General features: G+C 42.1%; 1 protein-coding gene across 7 annotated transcripts in view; it reads left to right on the top strand.

The window, feature by feature from the left end:
* The first annotated feature begins 6,742 nt into the window (after positions 1–6,742).
* The window catches only part of Hnrnpr (heterogeneous nuclear ribonucleoprotein R), a 31,085-nt gene continuing 14,659 nt past the window's right edge, over positions 6,743–23,168 (top strand). The window contains exons 1-6 of one of the 7 annotated variants that reach the window (XM_008848579.3): positions 6,743–6,974; positions 10,099–10,264; positions 12,514–12,632; positions 13,266–13,373; positions 15,055–15,168; positions 22,565–22,627. In XM_008848579.3, coding sequence (XP_008846801.1) covers positions 10,108–10,264; positions 12,514–12,632; positions 13,266–13,373; positions 15,055–15,168; positions 22,565–22,627 — 561 coding nt within the window. In that variant the 5' untranslated portion in view covers positions 6,743–6,974; positions 10,099–10,107. Of the gene's footprint in view, positions 6,975–10,095; positions 10,265–12,513; positions 12,633–13,265; positions 13,374–15,054; positions 15,169–22,564; positions 22,742–23,168 lie in introns of all 7 variants that reach the window. The other 6 variants (XM_017802054.2, XM_017802055.2, XM_008848581.3 and 3 more) reach the window with 6 other exon arrangements.

Genomic DNA, 23,168 nt, shown 5'->3' with positions numbered 1-23,168 from the left:
AATATCAGGTGGCTGAAATTGCATGTACTCATATTTGGGTCTTCAATTTTGTTCCATTGATGTATGGGTCTATTTTTGTGCCAGTACCATGTTGTTTTTATGATTATAGCTCTGTAATACAGCTTAAAATCTGGTATAGTAATCCCCCCAGCATTGCTCTTAGTGCTCAGGGTTGCTTTGGCTACCCGAGGTCTTTTGTGCTTCCATATGAATCATAGGATGGCATTTTCCATATTATTGGCCTTTTTGAGACAGGATCTCCTTGTAGCCCCAGGCTAGCCTTAAACTTACAGAGAATTTTCCAATGGTAACTGCATGGAAGATTTGTGGCCACTAAATTTTGGCCAAGTCAGGTTGTTGATATCTTTTCTGTTAACATTCTATACACGAGTGATTCACCCTTTGCATTTCTTCGTTTCTCTGCTTTTTCCTCATTTTGCCTTGTTTTTTTAGCTAGTGATGCTACAGATTGAATCCAAAGCCTTGCTTGTGTCAAGCATCAACTCTGCCACTGTGCTGCATCCCCAGTCCTGCCTTTGGATGATGATTTATCCCTATCTGTGGCACATAAAGGCATTGTGGAGGGGGCTAAGTGGATGTAGTCTTGTTTGGAGTCTGCTAGCATCTCGACAGGAACAAGCAAGACAAAGATTAATGTGAGCATCTTGTAAGAAGGGTTGGAATTTTAAAGATTCTCTATTCAGAGCTAGGTGTGGTGGCGCACGCCTGTAGTCCCAGCACTTGGGAGGCAGAGGCAGGTGGATCTCTATGACTTCAAGGCCAGCCTGGTGTACATAGTTTCAGGACAGCTGGGGCTACAGGGAGACCCTGCTTCAAAAAGACAAAAAATAAAAGATTCTCTATTCAGGTTGTGAATAGTAAATATTAAAGTTTAATCTGAATATTCAGGTGCCCTGTAATTGTCCTAAGAAACAAAAGCTTATTAATTGACATGCCAGCTCAAACTACAGACATGGTCTATAACAGGGGTTGTAGAAAGACCCAACTGCACTTCATTATTTAACTCTCTTCTCCTCTCTACATCTCTTCCTTGATATTTTTTGTCATTTAAAAAAATTATTATTTTTTTTTGTCTCCCTGTAGCCCCAGATGTCCTGGAACTCACTATGCACACCAGGCCGGTCTTGAACTCACAGAGATCTGCCTGCCTCTGCCTCCCGAGTGCTGGGACTAAAGGCATGCACCACCACATCTGGCTACAATTTATTTTTTAATTATTATTACTATTATTTTATTATTATTATTTTGTTCTTTTTTGAGACAGGGTCTCTCTGTAGTCCCAGCTGGCCTGGAACTTGCTGGGTAGATGAGGCTAGCTTTGAACTCACAGAGATCCATCTGTTTTTGCCTCTTGAGTGCTGGGATTAAAGGCTTGTGCCACCACGCTTGACTCTGTTGTTTTTGTTTTGAACAGTGTCTCCCTACTTCTCCCACACTGCTCAGGTTGCCTTTGAATTTGCAATCCTCCTGCCTCAACTTTTTGAGTGCTGGAATTACAGCTACATGTTACTGTACCTGGCTTACCATAGAAGTTCTTTTTTTAAATATTTATTTTTATTTTGTGTATGTATGAATTGCCTGCATGTAGGTAAGTGCACCCATGTCATGCAATGCCTGAGGAGGACAGAAGAGACTGTTGGATCCCCTGGAACTGGAGTTACAGATGGTTGTTAGCTGTTATGTGGGTTCTGGGATTCAAACTCAGGTCTTCTGCAAGAACAGCCAGTGTTCTTAACTGCTGAGCCATCTCTCCAGCCCCACCATAGAAGTTCTTATCTTATGGTCAATGGATTTCAAAGGAATCTGAGTAGAATTCAGGGGTCCTTCAACTTGGATGTTTTCACTAATGTCCAACTGAAATTTAGCATTTTTTTTCATTGTGAATAAAGACCACAAACTACAGAGTAAGCCACACCTTTGACCTGGTCTCTATTAGAAATCTACCCTTTACTCTCTCTTTTAGATTCGATTTTTAAAAATTTATGTGTATGTGTCTGAGTATATGCTATGTGTGTGCACGTGTCTGTGGAGGTCAGAAGAGGCTGTAAGATCCCATGGAGCTGGAGTTACAGATCTTGTGAGCCACCTGATGTGGGTGCTGAGACTTGAACTTGGATCCTTTTGAAAAGCAGCAAGTACTCTTAACCACTGAACCACCTCTTCAGTCCCAGAAATTTACCCTTTTCATACCAAATATAGTTATGGATTTCTTGAAACATCATCTCACAATTTCTTTTTTTCAGTGTTGGGCATCAAACTCAGGACTTGGATAGGAAGTGCTCCAACATTCATCTACATACCCTACCAGATCTTTAAGATTTTCATAGTTATTAGACCTGCAAACTCTTGATATTTAATGTGTTAATAAAGAAAATAGGGCCAGCAAGATGGGTCAAGTGGGTAAGTTGCTTGCTGCCAAGCTGGATGATGTGATTCCCTGTGTAGCCCTGGCTGACCTAGAATTTTCCATGTAGGCAGTACTGGCCTTGAATTTACAGAGATCCACCTGCCTTTGTCTTCCCGAGTGTTGGGATAAAAGGAGTGTGCCACCACACCTGGCCTATAATTTTTTTTTTTTTTGGTCTTTTTGAGACAGGGTCTCCCTGTAGCCCCAGCTGTCCTGGAACTCACTGTGTAGACCAGGCTGGCCTTGGACTCACAGAGATCCACCTGCCTCTGCCTCCCAAGTGCTGGGATTAAATGCGTGCGCCACCACGCCCGGCTAGAATTTGTTTTTAAAATGAATTTTCTAATTGCTTTCCAATAAAATAGGGCTTTTTGGGTGGCAGATATTTCTTTTCTTTTTAAAAAATATTTTATTATTTTATGTGTATGCATGTATTGCCTTCATGTAGGTAAGTGCACCCGTGTCGTGCAATGCTGGAGGAAGACAGAAGAGGCTGTAGGATCCCCTGGAACTGGAGTTTCAGACAGTTGTTAGCTGTCATGTGGGTGCTGGGACTCGAACCCGGGTCTTCTGCAAGAACAGTCAGTGTTCTTAACTGCTGAGGCAGCTCTCCAGTCCCATGGGTAGCATATATTTCATTTAATGTTTGAAAACTAAGCAAAGACCCAAAGTTTTTTAAAAAATATTTATTTTATGTGTATGAGTGTATTGTCTGCATGTATGTGAGTGCACCTGTGTCGTGCAATGCCGTGGCAGTCAGAAGAGGGCTTCAGATTCCCCTGGAACTGGAGTTGAGGACGGTTCATAGCTGCCATGTGGGTGCAGGTCCTCTGCAAGAGCAGTCAGTGCTCTTAACGGCTAAGCCATCTCTCCAGCCCCATGACCCAAAGCTTTTAGTGAATTCTAAATGGCACAAAAAAGGTTAATTCCTTTGCATTACAGGCACATAAATGTGATAATAACATTTACATTTCAGGGTCCCTCACTTTTACCATGTCCTCTAGGAAGGGCTGGCTCTGTTCCTAAATTTATATTCATTCTTTCATTTTTTTAAAATTTCAAGATCCAGTACTTTTTTTCTTTTTTTATATTTTATTATTTTTATTTTATGTGTGTCTTACTTAGTTTCTCTATTGCTGTGACAAATCACTCCAACACCAAATTGGGTAGGAAAGGGTTTATTTTATCTTACATCTCCCAGGTCACAGTACACCAGGGAGCCCAAGGACAAGAGTCCATCAGGAGTCTCAGGACAAGAACCTGGAGGCTTGAGCACAGGCCATGGAGGAACGCTGCTTAGTGGCTTGCTCCCCTGGCCCCTGCTCAGCCTTTCTTATGCAACACAGGCCCACCTGTCCAGGGATGGCACCACCCACAGTGGGCTGGGCCCTTCCACATCACTCAACAATCAAGAAGGTATCCCATGCACATGGCCACAGGCCAGTCCAATGAAGTCAGTTCCCCAATTGAGGCTCCCTGAACCCAGGTGTGTCAAGTTGACACTAAAGCTATCCAGCACAATGTATATGAGTGTATTGCCTGCATGTAGGTAAGTGCACCTGTGTCCATACAATGCCTGTGGAGGACAGAAGAGGCCACTGGATCCCCTGGAACTGGAGTTTTGGACAGTTGTTAGCTGCCATGTGGGTGCTGGGATTTGAACCCAGGTCTTTTGCCAAGAACAACCAGTGTTCTTAAAACTGCTGAGCCAGCTCTCCAGCCCACGTTTTTTTTTTTTTTTTTTTTTTTTTGGAGGGGGTGTTGCCCGGGGGCCCCAGCTGCCCTGGACCGTGCTATGTGGCCCTTTCGTGCTTTGACCTCACAGAGCCCCCCCTGCCTCTGTCTCCCAAGTGCTGGGACTACAGGCGTGCACCACCACACCTAGCTTTCCAGCCCATCTTTTTTTTTTTTTTTTTTTTTTCGGTATTTTTGAGACAGGGTCCCCCTGTAGCCCCAGCTGTCCTGGAACTCACTATGTAGACCAGGCTGGCCTTGAACTCACAGAGATCTGCCAGCCCATCTTTTTAAAAATTATTTTAAATTATGTTTATGTGTGTGTGTCTGCATGGGGGTATGTACACCTGAGTGTCCATGCCTTTTGAGGCCAGAGGCATAGAATCCCCCTGGAGTTACAGGGTGTGAGTCAGCAGTTATGTGTGCTGGGAATTTGAACTGAGGTATTCTGCCCAGAGCAGTATACACTCTTAACAACTGAGCTGTCTTGTTTCTTTTGAGTTGAGCTGATGTCTGAACTTAGAGCCCTTTGTGCGTACTCTAACACTGAGCTACATCCTCAGCTCTAAGCATTTTAAGTTTCACATACCTAGTGGGTGTCTTAAAATGCTTAGCACTTCTATGACAGAATATTTGAGATGAGGCATTTTTTTTTGTAAACTTTTGTTCTAAATTACATGTATATGTGTGTGTCTATGTAGTATGTGAATGCATTGCTGGAGTTACAGGCTGCTGTGAGCTGCCTAGATAAGGGTGCTGGGAATTGAACCCAGGTCCTTTGGAAGAGCACTTAACCACTGAGCCATCTCTGCAGCTCCAGAGATGGGGAAATTTCTACAGGAATTTATTTACTTATTTGTGTATGTGTAAGGGGGTGCCAACGGAGGCCAGAGGACTTGATGTGTACCACTTTTCCATTTTTTGCCCTATTCTTTATATATATATATATAATTTTTAAAAATCTTTTTGAGACAGGGTCTCCCTGTAGCCTCAGCTGGCCTGGAACTCGCTATGTAGACCAGGCTGGCCTTGAACTCACAGAGATCCACCTGCCTCTACCTCCTGAGTGCTGGAATTAAAGGCATGTAACATCATGTCCGACTGCCTTATTCTCTTGAGACAGGGTATTTCAGTGAACCTGGAAATTAGTTGGGAGCAAGCTTCAGCAATTCTGTCTCGATCCCCATTAGCGCTTTGGTATTCAGGTGCATGTGGGCACAGCAGGCTTTTCACTTGTGTGCTGGAGATTTGAACAGCTTTCTTACCCATTGAGCCTTCTCCCTGGTCTCCAGAACAGGGTTTATTTATTATTTTTATTTTATGTGTATGAGCGTATTGCCTGTATGTATGTAAGTGCACCTGTGTGTGTCAGGTGCACTTACCGGCATAGGCAGAAGTCAGAAGAGAGCGTCAGATTTTCCTGGAACTGGACTTACAGAAGGTCGTTAGTCGCCTGTGAGTGCTGGGAATCCAATCTAGGTCCTCTGAAACAGCAGCCAGTGCTCTTAACCGCAGAGCCATCTCTCCGGCCTTAGAACAGGGTTTAAATCCTTACAATTCTGGAAGGTGGGAAGTCAAAGATTGAAGGGCAAGCGGAATAAGGGCCTTCTTGCTATGTCATCCCACAGTGGAAGGGCAAAAGAGAGCAAGCGAGCGAACCAGACATCAAACTCACAGCATGAAGCCTTTCTATCACCAGAATTAATCCTTTGAGGGTGGATTCCTGGTGACTGCAACACCTCCCATTAGGCCCCACCTCCCAAAACTGCTGCATCTGGGATCAAGTTTCCAACACCTGCTTTTTCGGACACAAACTCTCTAGCGGATTAACAATAATTAAATTTTGGTTTATACATTTTGAGAAACTTAACGATCCTCAAAAGCGCATTTGGGAACAAACCTTTTGACCTCCACTCTGGGGCGTCAGATGGTTGTTGGGTTTGGGACAGGTTTAGGAATAACAGGAATATAGTGTCCTTTGGGCACGAACCTTTCGCCCTGTATGGTTTTCACTCGTGGACCTAGGTGCCCTGTCTACTTGATAGGCTCCGATGATGCCTCCTCCAGCGACTTCTATCACAGCGTGGAAAGCAGCCAGGGAGGGATACGGGCAGTTTTTCGATGGTTCCAAGAGATGATGTTCTACAGAAAATTCTCCAGGAAAACGAATCATTCTTAAATCGTGTTCTAACAGGATCTAGCGGAGAAGGGTGTGTCTGGGACGAACGCACGCCGGCCAGGAGTCAACTGGGACTGGGGCCGGCGACCCCTGCGGCCCATAGCCACGCCATGGCGGAGCCCTGCCGGCGCGCACCCTAGGGGGCGGGGCTCGGGAGGCGGCCACGCGGCGCGAGGCCTAGATTTTCAGCCTCCAATCCGTGGTAGACGAAGAGGGAGGAGCCTCGGACACGCAGGACCTGGTGTCCCGAAGCCTAGCCACTACCCCGAGCTCCCACCAACAGACCCCTTTGTGTGCCTGCCCCCGCCCCGGAGGCGCCGCAGCCAGGGGCGCTGAGCACCTTCATTGGCTCAGCCGACGGCCGCACCGATTGGCTGTCGCAGTCGACCGGCGTGGGCCGCTTTGCTTCTCTCTCATTGGTCCGCTGATCTGTCTGTCACACCTCCTGGTGAGGTGATTGCTTGGCGGCTGGGAGTCCCTGGAAGCAGTTCCGGGAAACCCCGCGTGCTGCCGGGATCGCGTCTCTGTCCATGACGGGGGGGAGGGGGTGGCGCGCGCGCCATTTCTAGTCGTTTTCAAAGCACCTCGCGGTGATTCTCACGGGCCCGGCCGCCGGCCCCCCGCTCTGCCCTGGTGAGTCTAGCGCCGGTCCGTGAGGGGAGGGGCCTGGAGCCCTCCCCCACCTCCTGATCCTCGGCCCGACTCAGGCTCGGCGTCCCGGCCTCCAGTTTGGCTTTTTTCGCTCCAAGGCCTGCGGGTGGGGGTGGGGATGGGCCGGGGGCGGCTTCGTCCGGGACCGGCAGCACAGCCGTGGGCCTGAGTCCCGCCGCGGCACCCCCTCTGCCTCGCTCGGCCTCCTCCGACCCTCGGGGTCCTCGGTCCTCCGCGCGGCTTTCGGGGTCCCGCGGTGTTGTTCCCGCCTCCGCCTGCCGCTTCGTGCGGCCCGGCTCCGGCTCCGGTCTCGGCCGTCCCTTCGGCCCCAGCGCTTCTCCCGCGTCCGCGGTCAGGCCTGGCTCCGGGATCGTCCGGCCGGCAGCGGGATGTGCTGAGAACCGGGTCGCGCCCGAAGGGGTGGGGTGGCCAGAGGGCGGGGTACAAATCTCGAGGTTGCCCGAGCGGAGAGCAAACTTTGGTGGGAGCCAAAGCGGAGAGGACGAGGTCCCTCCCGGTCCCCATCGTGCATGCTACGAGCCGAGATTTGAAGGAAAAAATGACTACTAGAGGTCGTGACACTTAGGTGTGGAGCGGCGTCTGAGCTAGGTAATTCTGAGAATGTCCTACGCGCTGCAGATTGGAAAAGCGATTCTTTTTTTTCCCACACCGCGTGGCCAAAATTTAAAGACTTTGAAAAGCCAATGGGGTTCTTGAAGGTTCAATCCTTTTCACATTACCTTGTAAAAATTTTAATTTTTTTTTTTTTTTTTTTTTTTTTTTTTGTCCTTCAGAGGCTGAATTTGTGTCATGAGTCAGTCGCAGTGATAAGGGCTTGACTCCTGAGCCAAGAGATAACCGTTAGTTTCCGTTGGTGCTTTTAAAGCCCTTTTCTTACAACATGAAGTCTTAGAGATGTTCACCAAAAGTCAGGGAGGAGCTAGTACTGACTTCCCAAATCTCCCAGCGGCCACTTTTAAATCTTACTTGAAATGGCTATACATTTATTTTCAAAAATGTTTAGGTCAAAGGATTCCTGTCACCTTAGTATATTTGCTGCATCCAGAAATATGGTTTGGCTGTGTGGCATCGTGTTGAATTGACATGAGTTTTAAATGGTCTCATAATATAAAAGTCTTTTAAATGAGCACTTTTGTATTCGGCTAGAAGAGAGGTTTTTCCTTGATCTGAAGGTTTTATTTTCTGGAGTCTAATTCTTTTTTTTTTTGGTTAAAAAGTTGACAAAAATTTGGAAAAAAATTTAACAATTTCACTATCAACTTGTAGAGCTTTGGCAATAAATTGGTGATAGTCAAATTTCTATCTTGTGCTTAATACACAACTTGTCATTTTTGCTTCACGCATATATTCTGAAAAAAACACCTTGCCAGATGTTCATTAACTGGTTAATTTGCCTCTTCTGTAACTAATAGTATTCGAAGGTGCAGTGCTGTGAAGGTCTTGTGATGTCAAGAACTTGGAGTTCTGGTGATCTTACTGTAGTGTTTGGGGGCGGAGAGCATGGGAAAAACAAGTGTATGTTCACAAAGAGTTTGATTTTAGAATGCATCTTTCTAGAATTAGGTTCTCTCAATGAGTAAATCCGTTCATCTCACGGAATAGTAGTTTCTTGTGCCAGTTTTGAATGTTTCGGTTTTTGCTAGTTCATCAGAATCTGAGGCTTGCTTTGAGAGCCGCTTGTCCAACCAACGATGAACTGCAGTCTGCGTCTGTGTAGACTATTCGAGGTCTAGGGAGTCTAATGTTCTGTGATCATGAGAAGTCATGCTCTTTTTCAGAGTAACACTTTCCACTTTTCCTTTCTCACTGTTATCTCCTTGCCCTTTTCCTCCTCCTTTTGTGAACTTCGACTTAGTATCAGTGGATTTTCAAGTGAGAAGTTGTTTCAAGTCAAAAACTGCACCTGGTGCATTTTCACGGTGTTTGTAAGTAATCTGGAAGTGTGGTTATTTTATGTTGTCTGAGCTTTTTAGGAGATTTGTAGTTTCTTTACATTGCTGGCTAGGTATCGTTTGAGTTTCTTCAAGGAAAGCAGGCGTTTTCTTGAGATCCACCTTCATCTTTTATTTCAGTGTGTGCTGTGATGGTCTTTATTCTGCCGCCAGTTATCTTCATCACATTATAATTTTACCACAGACAAATGCACTTAAATTCCCTGACTTTGAGTTAGCATAGAGACTGGCCTTGTATGGTTTTGTGAGTTACTCTCTTCAGGGAATCGATCCATTTCAGCATTATATACAGGCTGAACATACAAAATGATTTTGGTAGGTTAATCTGAGAAGTCTGACTGAGGTTTATTCGAATTAGGTAGTGTTTGTGAACTTATTTGGAAGCAGTCCATTCCTCAATATGCTTTTGCAACTTTATTTCACTGATATGAAAAATTCAACACGTACTCAAGATTCTTTTTTAAAAGAAGCAGCCTCAATTGTAGCTTTTATATAGGCTTAAAACAATGGCTTAGCTTTTAAACTTGGTCATTTTTTCTTTTAAATCTGTGAATGGGAATAGCAAATTAATCTTAGAACGAAAATTAATGTGAAAGCTGTGTTTTTTTTTTTTTTCCCCTGTTTAAGTGAGATGGAGAGGCCACCAGTATGTTGAAGTAGATACAATATGGACTGATCTCACACCTATGTTGTTTTTAAAGCAGAGCTAGGACAATTTGAAAGTCCTTAAACCTTGATTAAGTGATGTGTGGGTCTTCATTTTGTTTTTACCAAACTTTAAAAATCTATAATTGAGAGCTGAGGGGTTTTTAGGATTTTGTGGTGGTTTGTTGAACTGCTCACCAGAACACAACAGCTGCTTTTGTTAATCAACATTTATGTCATTAATAAATTCAAGCCCTTTAATATAGTGTACATGAAGTTCCTTAAGGACTAATACTTCCATGTACATTTTCTGTAGTTTCACAGAATTATTATTGCAAATTTAGGTCAGATACTCACAAAAGGCTTAAGATACTATTCTGGATAGTGTTTATTAGCAGCATGTGTACAAATTAGTTTAGATAAATCTTGCATTTCAAACTAGTTATTTCTGGCTTAATGTAATATAGCTCCTGAATTTTTTCCAGCAGCATAATAAAATGGCTAATCAGGTGAATGGTAATGCGGTACAGTTAAAAGAAGAGGAAGAACCAATGGATACTTCCAGTGTAACTCACACAGAACACTACAAGACACTGATAGAGGCAGGCCTCCCACAGAAGGTGGCAGAAAGACTTGATGAAATATTTCAGACAGGTATAATATACATTTCTTGTTTCTGACTGGTTATGAAAGTGAGGGCAAACCACGTTGAATTTTATAGATTTTTTTAAAGGTTAAATAATGCTTACTGTTTCTGATCTGTGTAGAGCTGAATATTACTTTCCCTTCATTGAGGGCATATTGGGTTTGACTTTGATATTCTTATTTCATTATTTTGAAGCCTTCTTAGTGTTGAATATGCAGTTTGAGTTGTTTAAGAATGGTACATCAATTGTCTTAGATTTACTACCAATTAAAATGTATGTTTCAGCATACCAAATTTTGCATTTTTACCTTAACCTAAATCAGTCATCATTTTGCTTTTACTTTTCTACTTTTAGCTTTTACAAAGTGATTGTTAAATCAGCTTAGGGCTGATTAGGTGGCGTAAGAGGAATAGTTAGACTACCATCTCAAGTGATGACATATGTCAGATTCCTTGAGAGTTTGTGGCCCTCTCTAATTTCTAATAGATAAATCCACATCTCTCGGTAATCTGGAAGTGTTTGGTTTGTAACAGCTGTCTTTTTTTTTTTTTTCCCCTTAAATGTATAAGTCCCATGGTTAAGTGCTTAGGCAAATTTGAACATCTTAATATAGTCGGTTGTAAGCGGTTTGATGTTTTAAAGAGGGAGAGAAATATTTACCCTTAGGGACCGTTGTTCGTAAATAAATGTGTCCTACTCCTTTGGGGCCATAGATGGAACTTTTCTTCCTCTGTGTTTGTGTGCCTGTCCAGATTCGGAGAGAGAACTGAATTGTTTCACTTAGAAATGTGTCTTAAATTCAGTAGACAAATAGCTGTGCTTTTTTTTTTTTCTTTTTGTCCTTAAAAATACTTTAAATCTGGGCAGCTGAGGTTTAATTTTAGACACTAAAATGGCTTATAAAAATGACTCCTAGGTGATGGTCCCATTTGAAAACCAGTCCTCAGGAACTTTTTTGTGACATTCTGCCATAGAGAACTGGCAGTGATGTGCTTAGAGATGCGCCCCTGGAGAGTGTTCTGTTACTGCTAAGAGGTGGATGATTTGGATGTAGGATTGGATTGACAGAATGGATTGATGATTGTCCTGAGTTGTGGCTTTGGGTGGTGGTGTGAAATATTCAAGTAAGGAAATTCATTCACTTAGGCATGCTCATTTTGAGCTTTTAAAACATGTCATGACGTTTTTTAACAAAGTACCTTTGCAAGTAGCATTGCATTTATTTACAATTTATTGTATGAAATAAAGTTCTTTTTGGCTTTACCAAAATGGAATCACTTTTAGTGTTGGTTCATAAGGACTTGAGGGTTTTACTCTGTCAAATATTTCCATTTTTACATGGGACCAATTCTGAACTAGCTTCCTCATATGCGAAGAGATAAATATAACACAAACTTAGCAGGATTAAGAAATTTTATTTTAAGTGTAGTAGATGTTGTATGTGTTGTTAAGTATACTGCGTATGTACAGTACAGCACATGCATTTCTTATAATTGACTTGTAAGCCCATAGTGCTCTTACGCCATTTGAACGAGATGGTCTTTATTGACAGTGTTGTGAATGCCACAGCATCTTTGAAGTCTCAGCTTGTTGCTTCAGGAAAAAAAAAAAAAGAATGCTTAAAATACAGCTCTTAGAATTGATTTAGCAAGCTGCATTTGCATTTGTAGAAGAGATTAAAGTTCTGCCTTTCCACATTCTGACTGCAGCAAAGTAGATGCTCAGATCAATGCATTTGCTTATTTTTGGTGCTAAGGAGGAAAGCCTTTGACACTTTTTGAGTGGAAAGAATTAAGTAAAATTGGCCCTCGTATTTTCCCCTCCTTTTCTATAGTAAACAATTGTATCAGCCTACAACTTGACCGTTTATCCTTGAGAAATACAGTGTATTCTTACCACTCTAAACCAGAATTTGCTAAATGAATGCTTAATCTTTAGTACAGTATGTACATAAGACTTTCAAAACTTAACGCTGTTTGGGGAGTTGGAAATGAGTTTTAGGATCTTTCCATTAAAATTATTTTTATGAATTAAAATTCATGTTTATAGATGTTGATAGTTTATCTCTTATTTTCATATTTCTCCTTGAGCCTGCTATATAAGTGTTTGTATAGCTATGTATATGCCTGTAGTTAAATGAACATGTAGTTTGTTAGAGATAGTGTTAAGTATAACAGTTCTTAGCAGACCTCAGTAAGACAGCCTAGCTTACCTCTTTTATTGCTATAATGTTACCCTTTTCAACTTAATTTTTAGGGTTGGTAGCTTATGTCGATCTTGATGAAAGAGCAATTGATGCTCTCAGGGAATTTAATGAAGAAGGAGCTCTGTCTGTACTACAACAGTTCAAGGAAAGTGACTTATCACATGTTCAGGTAAGGTCATTTCATTACAAATGCCTTTGAGCAGTTAATGATCTGAAGCAGTTTTACTATGACTGTACTTTCCCCCCTGTGGAGAAGTGGTCTTTTCTGTTTGTGACTATCTCTTCTTGGAAAAAATAGTTTGAGGGAGAAAAGATGTAATGTGGCAAAGAGTTTCAGAAGTGCAGGTACAAAGCAATCTTCCCCCAGCATTTTGTATAGTAAGTTATTTCAAAAACTAAAAGCCATGGTTTGATTATTATTGTTACTATTAAGCTTTTAAATGTTTGAGTTGCTCAGGTTTAAAAAAAAACATTTTGGGTTATCTGCTCTTATTTTCTTGGGAGGAATACTTATAGCTATTAGCTATGTGAGAAAGATGGAGAAGATAGTCCAGATTGAATTAATATTAGCAAATGCACGACTCTGTTTTTTTTTCATTATAGATGGTAAGCATCCTGAGGCCCTGTCTTAATAAGCTGTCTGCTCCAGCCTCTGGCACATAGTAACTAACCTCTTAAGAAAATCAATACTTGTTGAATGAATGGAATGAATAATTATGTTAAAATTTTGGTGTTACAAATTTAATTATGTATTTGACTCTTCAAAGATTCCTGGTGATTCTTTATTGAATGCTTGTTTTAGAACAAAAGTGCATTTTTATGTGGAGTTATGAAGACCTACAGGCAAAGAGAGAAACAGGGCAGCAAAGTGCAAGAATCTACAAAGGGGCCTGATGAAGCAAAGATAAAGGTAAAAACCTGACATGGGTAGTTGGCAGTGTTTGAAAAGCCTTAATTTGTGCTTTTCCTTAATCTTTGCTCTTCTGTCAGAGTGATATTTATTGATGCTTCTGATGAAAGTTTCTTGAATTAGTCCAGTAAGATCTCTTGGTTTTGTGTTCTTGTTGTTTTGTTTTGTTTGAGACAGGGTCTTCTGTAGCCACAGCTACATTATAGGGCCCTCAGTATAGGGCCCTCTGATCTCACAGAGCTCCCCCTTGCTCTGTGCTGGGATTAAAGGCCTGTGCCACCAAGCTGGGCTTGGTTTACTTTTATTTTTATAAGCATTGTTGCTGTTTTTGTTTTTGAGACAGGATCTGACTCTGTCTTCAGGCAGGCCTGTACTTACTATGTAGTCCAGGCTAGCCCCAAGATCACAGTAATCCTGACTCAGCCTTCCAAGTGCTAGAATTAAAGGCATGAGCTATCATCCCTGGAAACTTTTTCTCTTGGCAAGAGAGGTATTATTAGATAACTACTTTCCTCCTTCTGAATTTTCCCTTCCAACAATTTATAATATGGTAATGGTTGTGCCAGTCTCCTGGAGTTGTGAGGATTAAATGAATTAACATATGCAAAGCACTTAGAGTAGTGCCTTGTATGTGGTCTGCACTATGTAACTCCCAATTGTTACCATCATTGCTTGCTTAGGTAAACTGCTTTGAAAGGTAAATAGAGGGCTTTTTACTGAACCCATCAACCTAATTCCTAGTTGAATGGCTATTGTTACAGAGCTATCCTCTTTCCCCCAGCTCTAGGGAATCTTAACCTGGCCTCACACCTTCTAAAAGCAAGTGTTCTACCACTCAGGTCTAACCCAGATTTAATTTGAAATGTTATTTAATGTTGAAGGTGTTTGTATAGATGGATAGATAGGAAATACAACTTGTAGTTTTTTTTGGGGGGGGTGTCTTTTTGTGGCAGGGTCTCCCTGTAGCCCCAGCTGGCCTAGAACTCACTATGTAGACCGGGCTGTCCTTGAATTCAGAGATCTGCCTGCCTCTGCCTCCCAAGTGCTGGGACTAAAGACCTGTGCCACCACAACCAGCTGTGACAGGCTTTGAGCTCTGAAATCTCCTTCCTACATCTCTGGAGTGCTGGGATTACTTCACTTTTTGTTGTTGTTTTGAGACTGACCTCATGTAGCCAGGCTGTCCAGGCTGGCTTGGGACTTGCTATATAATTGTGGATAACCTTAAACTTCTCATTCTCCTGCCTTTATCTCCCTTGTGCCAGCATCACAGACCTGAGTCACCATGCCTCGTTTTATGTGGTTTGGAAGTAGAACCCAGGGCTCCTCTGCCTAGCAAAGCACTTTACCAGTTGAGCTATATTTTCATCCCCCCCAACTTTTGGGATTTTTTTTTGAGATAGGGTCTCCTTGGAGTTCCTCTCTTCCCCTCAAAGCTGGTGTGGAACTCAATATATAGACCAGGCTGGCCTCATCTCAGAGATCTGCCTGCCTCTGCTTCCTAAGGGCTGGGATTAAAGGCTTATGAAACCATACCTGGTTTCACCTTCCTTTTTTTGAATTTAACTGGAAAATACATTTTCTGAGATGTTGGAGTACCTTTTAGAAAATATTAGTACACTGATTCATGTGTGTCTGTGTCTATGTTTTCAAGTATAAACAGATGTATAATTATCTTTAGGCCTTGCTTGAGAGGACTGGTTATACTCTGGATGTAACCACAGGACAGAGGAAGTATGGTGGTCCTCCACCAGACAATGTGTACTCTGGTGTTCAACCTGGAATTGGAACAGAGGTAAGTGTTCTTTAGCTGTTTGCCAAAAATCTTTCCAAGTTATTAACTATATCATCTATTGTACAATGCAGTAGAGTACTTGATTCCTTTCAAAGTGTGGCTATTGTTATATTGGGAGTATCTGTGTATCTGTGGCCATTATTAGCAAGGATAATCTTTGTATAGATATTTTTTTTTTTTTTTTTTGTCTTTTTTGAGACAGGATCTCCCTGTAGCCTTAGCTGGCTTGGAACTCACTATGTAGACCAGGCTGGCCTTGAACTCACAGAGATCTGCCTGCCTCTGCCTCCCGAGTGCTAGGCCACCAATGCCTGGCCTCTCTAGATACTCTTAATACCTTCTAAAGAAAAGGAATGCAGAAAACAGTTCTTTGAACTTGTTTCTAAAATGGTTGCTAGTAATAACCATTGCTGGGGTTATATGAGAGAAGCGCTTGTTTTTTCTGTTTTTAATTTTGTATTTTTGGTGCTGGGGATTGCGTTTAGGGCCTCATATATGCTAAGCATGTGTTCTGCCACTGTGCTTTAGTTCTAAACCCAGACCTTTTATTTGAGATGGTATCTTAGTATGTAGCCCAAACTGGTCTTGAGCTTGAAATCCTCCTTCCTTCTTGAGTGTTGCAGTTGTGAGCATACGTCACCATATCTAGCTTGTGTTTTATTTTTACTGTTTATTTATTTATTTGCTTATTTTCGTTTTTTTGAGACAGGGTCTCGCTGTAGACCCAGCCGGCTTGGAACTTGCTGTGTAACCCAGGCTGGCCTTGATCTTACAGAGATCTGCCTGCCTCTGCTTCCTAAGTGCTGGAATTAAAAGGTGTGTGCCACTGTGCCCAGCTTTTTTTTTTTTTTTTTAAGGCAGTTGCATGTGTAACTGTCTGGCCTAAAACACAGTATGCAGACCAGGCTTGCCAATTCTGCCTCTGCTTTCTGAGTGTCGGGGTTAACAGTTGTAAGCTGTCATGCTTGACTCGGTTTTGTTTTGTAGTGTCAGTACTTTTTTTAAACTGTGTTTTCCCATTTTGCTCTTCCCTCATCACATAAAATGCCCTTACTATTTAATGAGAGATGTTATTAATGGGAGGGAATTACACAGGATGTGGAATCACAAAAAAGAGAGTGTATCGGTCACACTTGAACGAAGAATGAGCTCTGTTCTCTATACTCCCCCCTGCCCTTTTTGAGATGGGGTCCCTTGTAGCTCAGGCTGGCTACAACTCGAATGTAATGGAGTTCATCTTCTAATCTTCCTGCTTACACTTGCTGAGTGCTGGGGTTACAGGTGTACTCCACTACTTGGGATTTATACAGTGCTGAGGGTCTGAGCCAGGGCTTCCTGCATGTAGGTACCTGCACTTTAGTAACTGAGCTACGTCTCCAGCCGACCCATGTGCTTGCTTTTATTGTAGCATGCTCTGATTCTTTAAATGGAGAAAGCTAGGTGACAGAAAGTAACCTTTTTTAGTTACAGCAGGGACTTTTTCTGATTGAACATAGGTCATCAGGCTTGTATTGCATGTGCTTTTACTCTCTGTGGCATCTTGCTGGCCCTGGAGACAGGATCTCATGTAGCCCAGGCTAGATTTGAACTTGCCAAGTAGCTATGGCTCTACCTCCCAACAGCTGAAAATACAGGCACATGCCATCATGCCCAGGTTGTAGGAGTTTCTTGGTTGTGAGCATGAGCCTTTGACAGCTCAGCATCAAACAATATTTTAAACAACTTGATGAAGGAAAACAAAATGATAACTACTTAGGTGAGAGTCAAATACTGATGGTCATTATTTAGGGGGTATTATTGTTAGATAGCTATTAGAGTTTAAGGTTTAGGTGGTCTATTAAGAGTTATAAGAATCTGGGGCTGGAGAGATGGCTCAGCGCTTAGAGCACTGGCTGCTCTTGGAGAGGATCCACATTGTGACTAATAACCCCATCCATAACTCCATTTCCAGGGGCTCCAGTGCTCTCTTCTGACTCCGTGGGTCAGAAGCAGGCAATATGCTCATACTCATAAAATAAAAATAAATATATATATATATTTTAAAAAAGAGGAATTTCAGACTCCCATTTGAATAACTTCAAACCCAGTGTGGTGGCACATGCTTTTAATCCCAATACTTGTGAGGCAGAGGCAGGTAGATCTCTTGAGTTCAAGCCCAGCCAAGGCTAGGTAATGAGACAGACCCTGTCTCAAAAAAGAAAGCCATTTGAATAACTTTAAAAGAAGCAGTGAAGCAGGGCATGGTTGTCCACACCTTTAGTCCCAGCACACAGGACACAGAGGCAGGTGGATTTCTGTGAGTTCGAGGCCAGCCTGGTCTACATAGTAAGTTCCAGGACAGCTGGGGCTGCTGGGAGACCCTGTTTCAAAAAGACCAAAATGAATGAACGAATGAATGAATGAATGAATGAATGAAGCAGTGAGATCTTAAGACTATTAAAATTATATGTTCATAAAAACTAAAACATAGGGCTGGCGAGATGGTTCAGTGGTTAAGAGCATTGGCCACTCTTGCCAGAGGACCTGGGTTTGGTTGCCAGCATCTACATGACAGCTAACAACCACCTGTAACTCTAGTTCCAGAGTATCTGATACCCTCTTCTGATCTCTGGACATTACATGACATGGGTGCACTTACATACACGCAGGAAAAATACATAATTTTTTAAAAAAATATTTTATTTTTATTTTATGTGTAGGAGTGTATTGCCTGCATGCATGTGAGTGTACCCATGTCGTGCAGTGCCTCGGAAGTCAGAAGAGGGCTTCGGATTCCCCTGAAACTGGAGTTAAGGACGGTTCATAGCTGCCATGTAGGGAATCGAACCTGGGTCCTAAGAGCAGTCAGTGCTCTCAGCCTCTGAGCCATCTCTCCAGCCCCATAATTTTTTTTTTTTAAAAAGCTAAAATTTAAGCCGGTCGTGGTGGCGCATGCCTTTAATCCCAGCACTCGGGAGGCAGAGGCAGGTGGATCTTTGTGAGTTCGAGGCCAGCCTGGTCTACACAGTGAGTTTCAGGACAGCTGGGGCTGCAAGGAGACCCTGTCTCAAAAAAAAAAAAAAAAGTCTAAAATTTAGTTTTTAGGTGACCCAAAGCAAAGATTGTTATTGTTTATAATGGATAAGCACTCTAAACATTTTTGTACTTAATGATATTGGAACCATCTACAGTTTGTGACTATTAATTTTTTTGGTCTTTTTGAGGCAGGGTGTTCCTGTAGTCCCAGCTGGCCTGGAACTCGCTGTATAGAACAGGCTGGCCTTGAATTCACAGAGATCTGCCAGCCTCTGCCTCAAAAAAATATTTTATTTTTTTAATTTTATATCTATGAGTGTATTGCCTTCATGTAAGTGCACCTGTGTTGAGCAGTGCTTGAGGAGGATAGAAGAAGGCGTCGGATCCCCCGGAACTGGAATTATGGATGGTGGTTAGCTGCCATGTGGGTGCTAGTAATCAACCCAGGTTCTCTGCAAGAGCAGCCAGTGTTCTTAACCACTGAGGCATCTCTCCATTCCCTGATTCTTCATCTTTAATGTTGTTGTTCTGCCATGAACCCTTTGAAATTGACATAAGTGTTAAGTATATAAAATATTTTATTTTTTTGGTAGTGAGATCAAACCCAGGGTGAGCACTTCTGTCATTGAGCAATACAGAAATGTGGTCCATCTGGGTCTGATAGCTCAGACTATAATCTGAGCTACTTGCTAAGGCTGGAGAATCTCAAGCTCAAAGCTTGCCTGGGCAATTTAATTTTGCATGACCCTGTCTCAAAATATATGGTGAGAAAAATAGGCTAGAGCCAGCTATGATGGCTTATATCTGTAATCCCAGTACTCGGGAGGCAGATGGTTTTGGTGAGATTGAGGCCAACCAGGTCTATGTAGCCCCTACCCCAAACACCCTACATAATGGGGCTTGAGAGATGACTCAGGTTAAGAACACTTACTGTTCTTCCAGAGGACCTGGGTTTGGTTCTTAGCACTCACATGGTGGCTAACAACTCTCTGTAACTCCAGTTCCAGTGGATCTGACACCCTCTTTTGGCCTCTGAGAGGCAACATGGTGCATTTACATGCATACAGGCAAAACATGTAGACATAACATAAAAATAATAAAATTTTTTTTTGGTCTTTTTGAGACAGGGTCTCCCTGTAGCCCCAGCTGTCCTGGAACTTGCTATGTACACCAGGCTGGCCTTGAACTCACAGAGATCTGCCTGCCTCTGCCTCCCAAGTGCTGGAAATAAAGGCATGTACCGCCATGCCTGGCTCAGTGTGGTCTATTTTTTTAAAAAATTTTTTGTATTGTGTTTATGTGTATATGTTTCTGTGGATGTTTGTTCACGTATGTGTGCGGGGGCCTGTGGAGACCAGAAAAAGATGTTCAGTCCCTTGAACTGGAGTCACAGGCATTTGTCGTATGTGGGTGCTGGGATCCAAACTCTGGTCTTCATGATTGAGCAGGAAATGCTCTTAACCACTGAGCCAGTCCCACAGTGTGATCTATGTCTTCATGGACCCCAGTGCCTATAATACTGGGAGCTTTATTGATCTCTGTCTCTTGGCATTCTAAACAAAAGTAGTATTTGTATGGAAAAGCTGCAAGTTAGGCGGTATTGTTTTTTTGTTTGTTTTCTTTTTGAGACAAGTTCTCATTGTAGCCCAGGTTGGCCTTGAATTTGTGGTCTTCCTGCCTCAGTCTCCCAAGTGCTAGGCTCATAGGTTTGAGCTGCTATGCTCAGCACAAGCTGGATTTTTATTATCGAGTATAAATTGTTTTTGTTAAAAATCTTCTGTGATTGATTACCAATTCTTGAATTATTTTTCTTGAAAAACACTTTTTTTCATTTTAGTTTAGCTTACTGAAGTAAACTTGTTTAGTTCTGAAAATAAAGGCATAAGTGTTACAGAGGTAATATAAATAATTGACCCAGCTATGTGTTATATATAGGGGCTGTTTCTTTGCGTGTATATATTTGTAGGAAGAAATTATGAATGTTGAAAGCTTAAATACCATTTTATTATAATAGTAGAAACATAGAGCAAAATTTACTTTCATGATCTAACCCCCCCTTGGTGCTGGGGGTTAGACTGAAGTCTTTACCCTTAGCTGTACCTCCAGCCTCCCACACACATTGCTACAATTTTGAAATTCACAAATACATATAAACATACAAAAATGTTCTAAACATTGGTTATACAGGGATATAGCTCAGTGGTAGGGCACTTCCCTACCATGTGTTCATGGTAGGTTCAATTCCTAGTACCTGCTGCTTCTCCAAATGGATTATAGGCTAAGAAGGTAGTTCAGTTGTTGGAGTGTTACATGTATGAAGCCTTAGGTCCCATCCCCAGTACCACATAAAGCAAACTGTTTTTATACTTTAATCACATCACTAGGGAAGTGGAGGCAGGAGTGTCAGAGGTTCAGAGTCATCCTCTTCTATATACAAAGTTGGGGACCAGCCCTGATAAACATGAGACTGTCTCAAAAAAAAGAAAACATAGTTGGTGGGTATGATGACACATACATGTAATCCTGGCACTTAGACAGTGGAGGCAGGAGGATCAGGAGTTTAAGCTCATCTTTGACTGCATAGTTTGTTTAAGGCCAGCCTGAGGTATGTGAGACCCTATCTCAAAAAAAAAAAAAAAAAAAAAGAACAAAAAGACCATGATATGGACTCTGCTGTCTTCAAGGTTGAACCTTCTTGCTAAATGCTATTTGCAGATGAGGAAATTGACTCATTAATTAAGAAACTTGCTTAAGATATCTAAAAAATGTAGATTTGGGGCTAGAGAGATGGCTCAGCCATTAAAGAGTTCTGGCTGCTCTTGCAGAGGATCCTGATTCCATTCCCAGCACCCACATGGCTGCTAACAACTATCTGTAACTCTAGTTCTAGGGTATCCGATGCCATTTTCTAACCTCCTTGGGCATTACACAACATGGGTGCACTTACACACATTCAGGCTAACACCCACATAAAAATATTTTTAAAAATGTAGATTTGAATCCAGTATAGCTTAATGGCCATCATTTCTCACATTCTTACTACTTACAGCTATCACTACTATGTTAAGCTACTGTCATATCTTGCCTAGATTGCCCTGTTAACCTGAATGGTCATATACTTTGTTTTTTTACCCAGTTGTCAGTATGTTTCTCTTAGAATGTTAAGTCACACCTCATTTTTCTGCCCAAAGCGCTCTGATGGCTTCCTAACACAATCTGGGAGGAAACTTAAACTCATACTGTGGTTTAACTTAATTTGGCTCTTCTTTTCTGTCTGCCCACCACTCTCACTGAAATCAACAGTTCCAGCATTGGTCTGCTTTTTTGTTCTTAATATGTTAAGTGTGTCCCTTTTCACAGATTTTTAAAATTATTCCCTCAACTTAGAATGCTTTTTCATCAGATTTTTGCCTAGTTTTCATTCTTAGGTCTTAGCTCAAATTTACTTCTTTGGAAATCCCCTCTTTTTTTAAAAAAAAATTATTTTATGAGTGTATTGCCTGCATATATGTAAGTGTACCCGTGTCATACAGTGCCCATGGAGGTCAGAAGAAGGTATCAGATCTCCTGGAACTGGAGTTACAAATGGTTGTTAGCTGCCATGTGGGTGCTGGGAACTGAACCCCGGTCTTCTGTAAGAACAGCCAGTGTTCTTAACCATCTCTATCTCTCTAGCCCCTGAGTTGCTTCTTAAATAAAGATTTTAAAGTTGAGAAAACTTAGTGAAAGTCATGTCAATCTTTCATTAAATTTCTTCCTATTTTTTTGGTCTCTTTGTGACAGGGTCTCCCTGTAAGCCTCAGCTGACCTGGAGCTCTCTATGTAGACCAGCATGGCCTTGAATTCAGAGAGATCTGCTGCCTCTGCCTCCCAAGTGCTGGGATTAAAGACTTGCGCCACCACACCCAGCTTAAATTTCTGTTCTTTAAAACAATTATATGTCATATTTCCATGAAGGCAGATTTTTTTTTTGAGAAGGGTTGTCTTATGTAGTTTTGGCAGGTTGGCTAGGACCTAGGCGCCAGGCTCCAACTCAGATCCACCTGCCTCCTGAGTGCTGAGATTAAAGGTTTGTGCCACCCCACCCTGTACTTTTCTTGTTTTAATGAGGAAAAGACAAATTATAAAAATTTAAAGCTTTTAGTCCAGTTTTTGTACACTTGACCAGTGTCCATTTTTTCAGTATAGACTTTCTTTTTGTTGATGGTCTCAAGCTTATAATAGATGTTTGGGTTCCCTCTGAATCAACTGCGGGATTCAAATTGTCCTCATTCTACCATTAACTTCTCTCACTTTACTCTTATGCAAGGGTTGGAAGACTGTCTCTGTGGCTCACAAATTAAATGCTTATGCTGGATTCTGACAGGAGGTTTTGTTTCAGGTCTTTGTAGGTAAAATCCCAAGAGACTTATATGAGGATGAGTTGGTGCCTCTTTTTGAGAAGGCTGGTCCTATTTGGGATCTCCGTCTCATGATGGATCCACTGTCTGGTCAGAACAGAGGGTACGCATTTATCACCTTCTGTGGAAAGGAAGCTGCCCAGGAAGCAGTTAAATTGGTATGTGATAAATATCTACTATTCAGGAAGTTATTTGAGAGAAAAAGATTCATTTCAAAAACTTTCAGTTAATATTAATTTTCTTCAGTTGTTGCTTTGAATGTCTTTATATTGACTGAGTTGTTATGTTACCTTTGCTTTATTTTTTGACCATAAAAGTAAAAAAAAATCCAGCCGGGTGTGGTGGCACACAAACCTTTAATCCCTAGCCCTTGGGAGGCAGAGGCCGGCAGATCTCTGCGTTCAAGGCCAGCCTGGTCTACATAATGAGTTTCAGGCCAGCTGGGGCTACAGGGAGACCCTGTCTTAAAAAGACCAGAAAAATGGGAGGAGGGAGGGTGCTATTTGGGAAGTGGGTGTATAGTCGAATGAGATGGTTTGGGATGTTCTGTGTGATACACACACACACACACACACACACAATTAA

The sequence above is a fragment of the Nannospalax galili genome, unplaced genomic scaffold, assembly GCF_000622305.1.
Source record: "Nannospalax galili isolate Female #2095 unplaced genomic scaffold, S.galili_v1.0 scaffold184, whole genome shotgun sequence".
Lineage (NCBI taxonomy): Eukaryota > Metazoa > Chordata > Mammalia > Rodentia > Spalacidae > Nannospalax > Nannospalax galili.
Note: the sequence above shows the minus strand (reverse complement) of the source record. Positions and strands in the feature narration are given on the sequence as shown.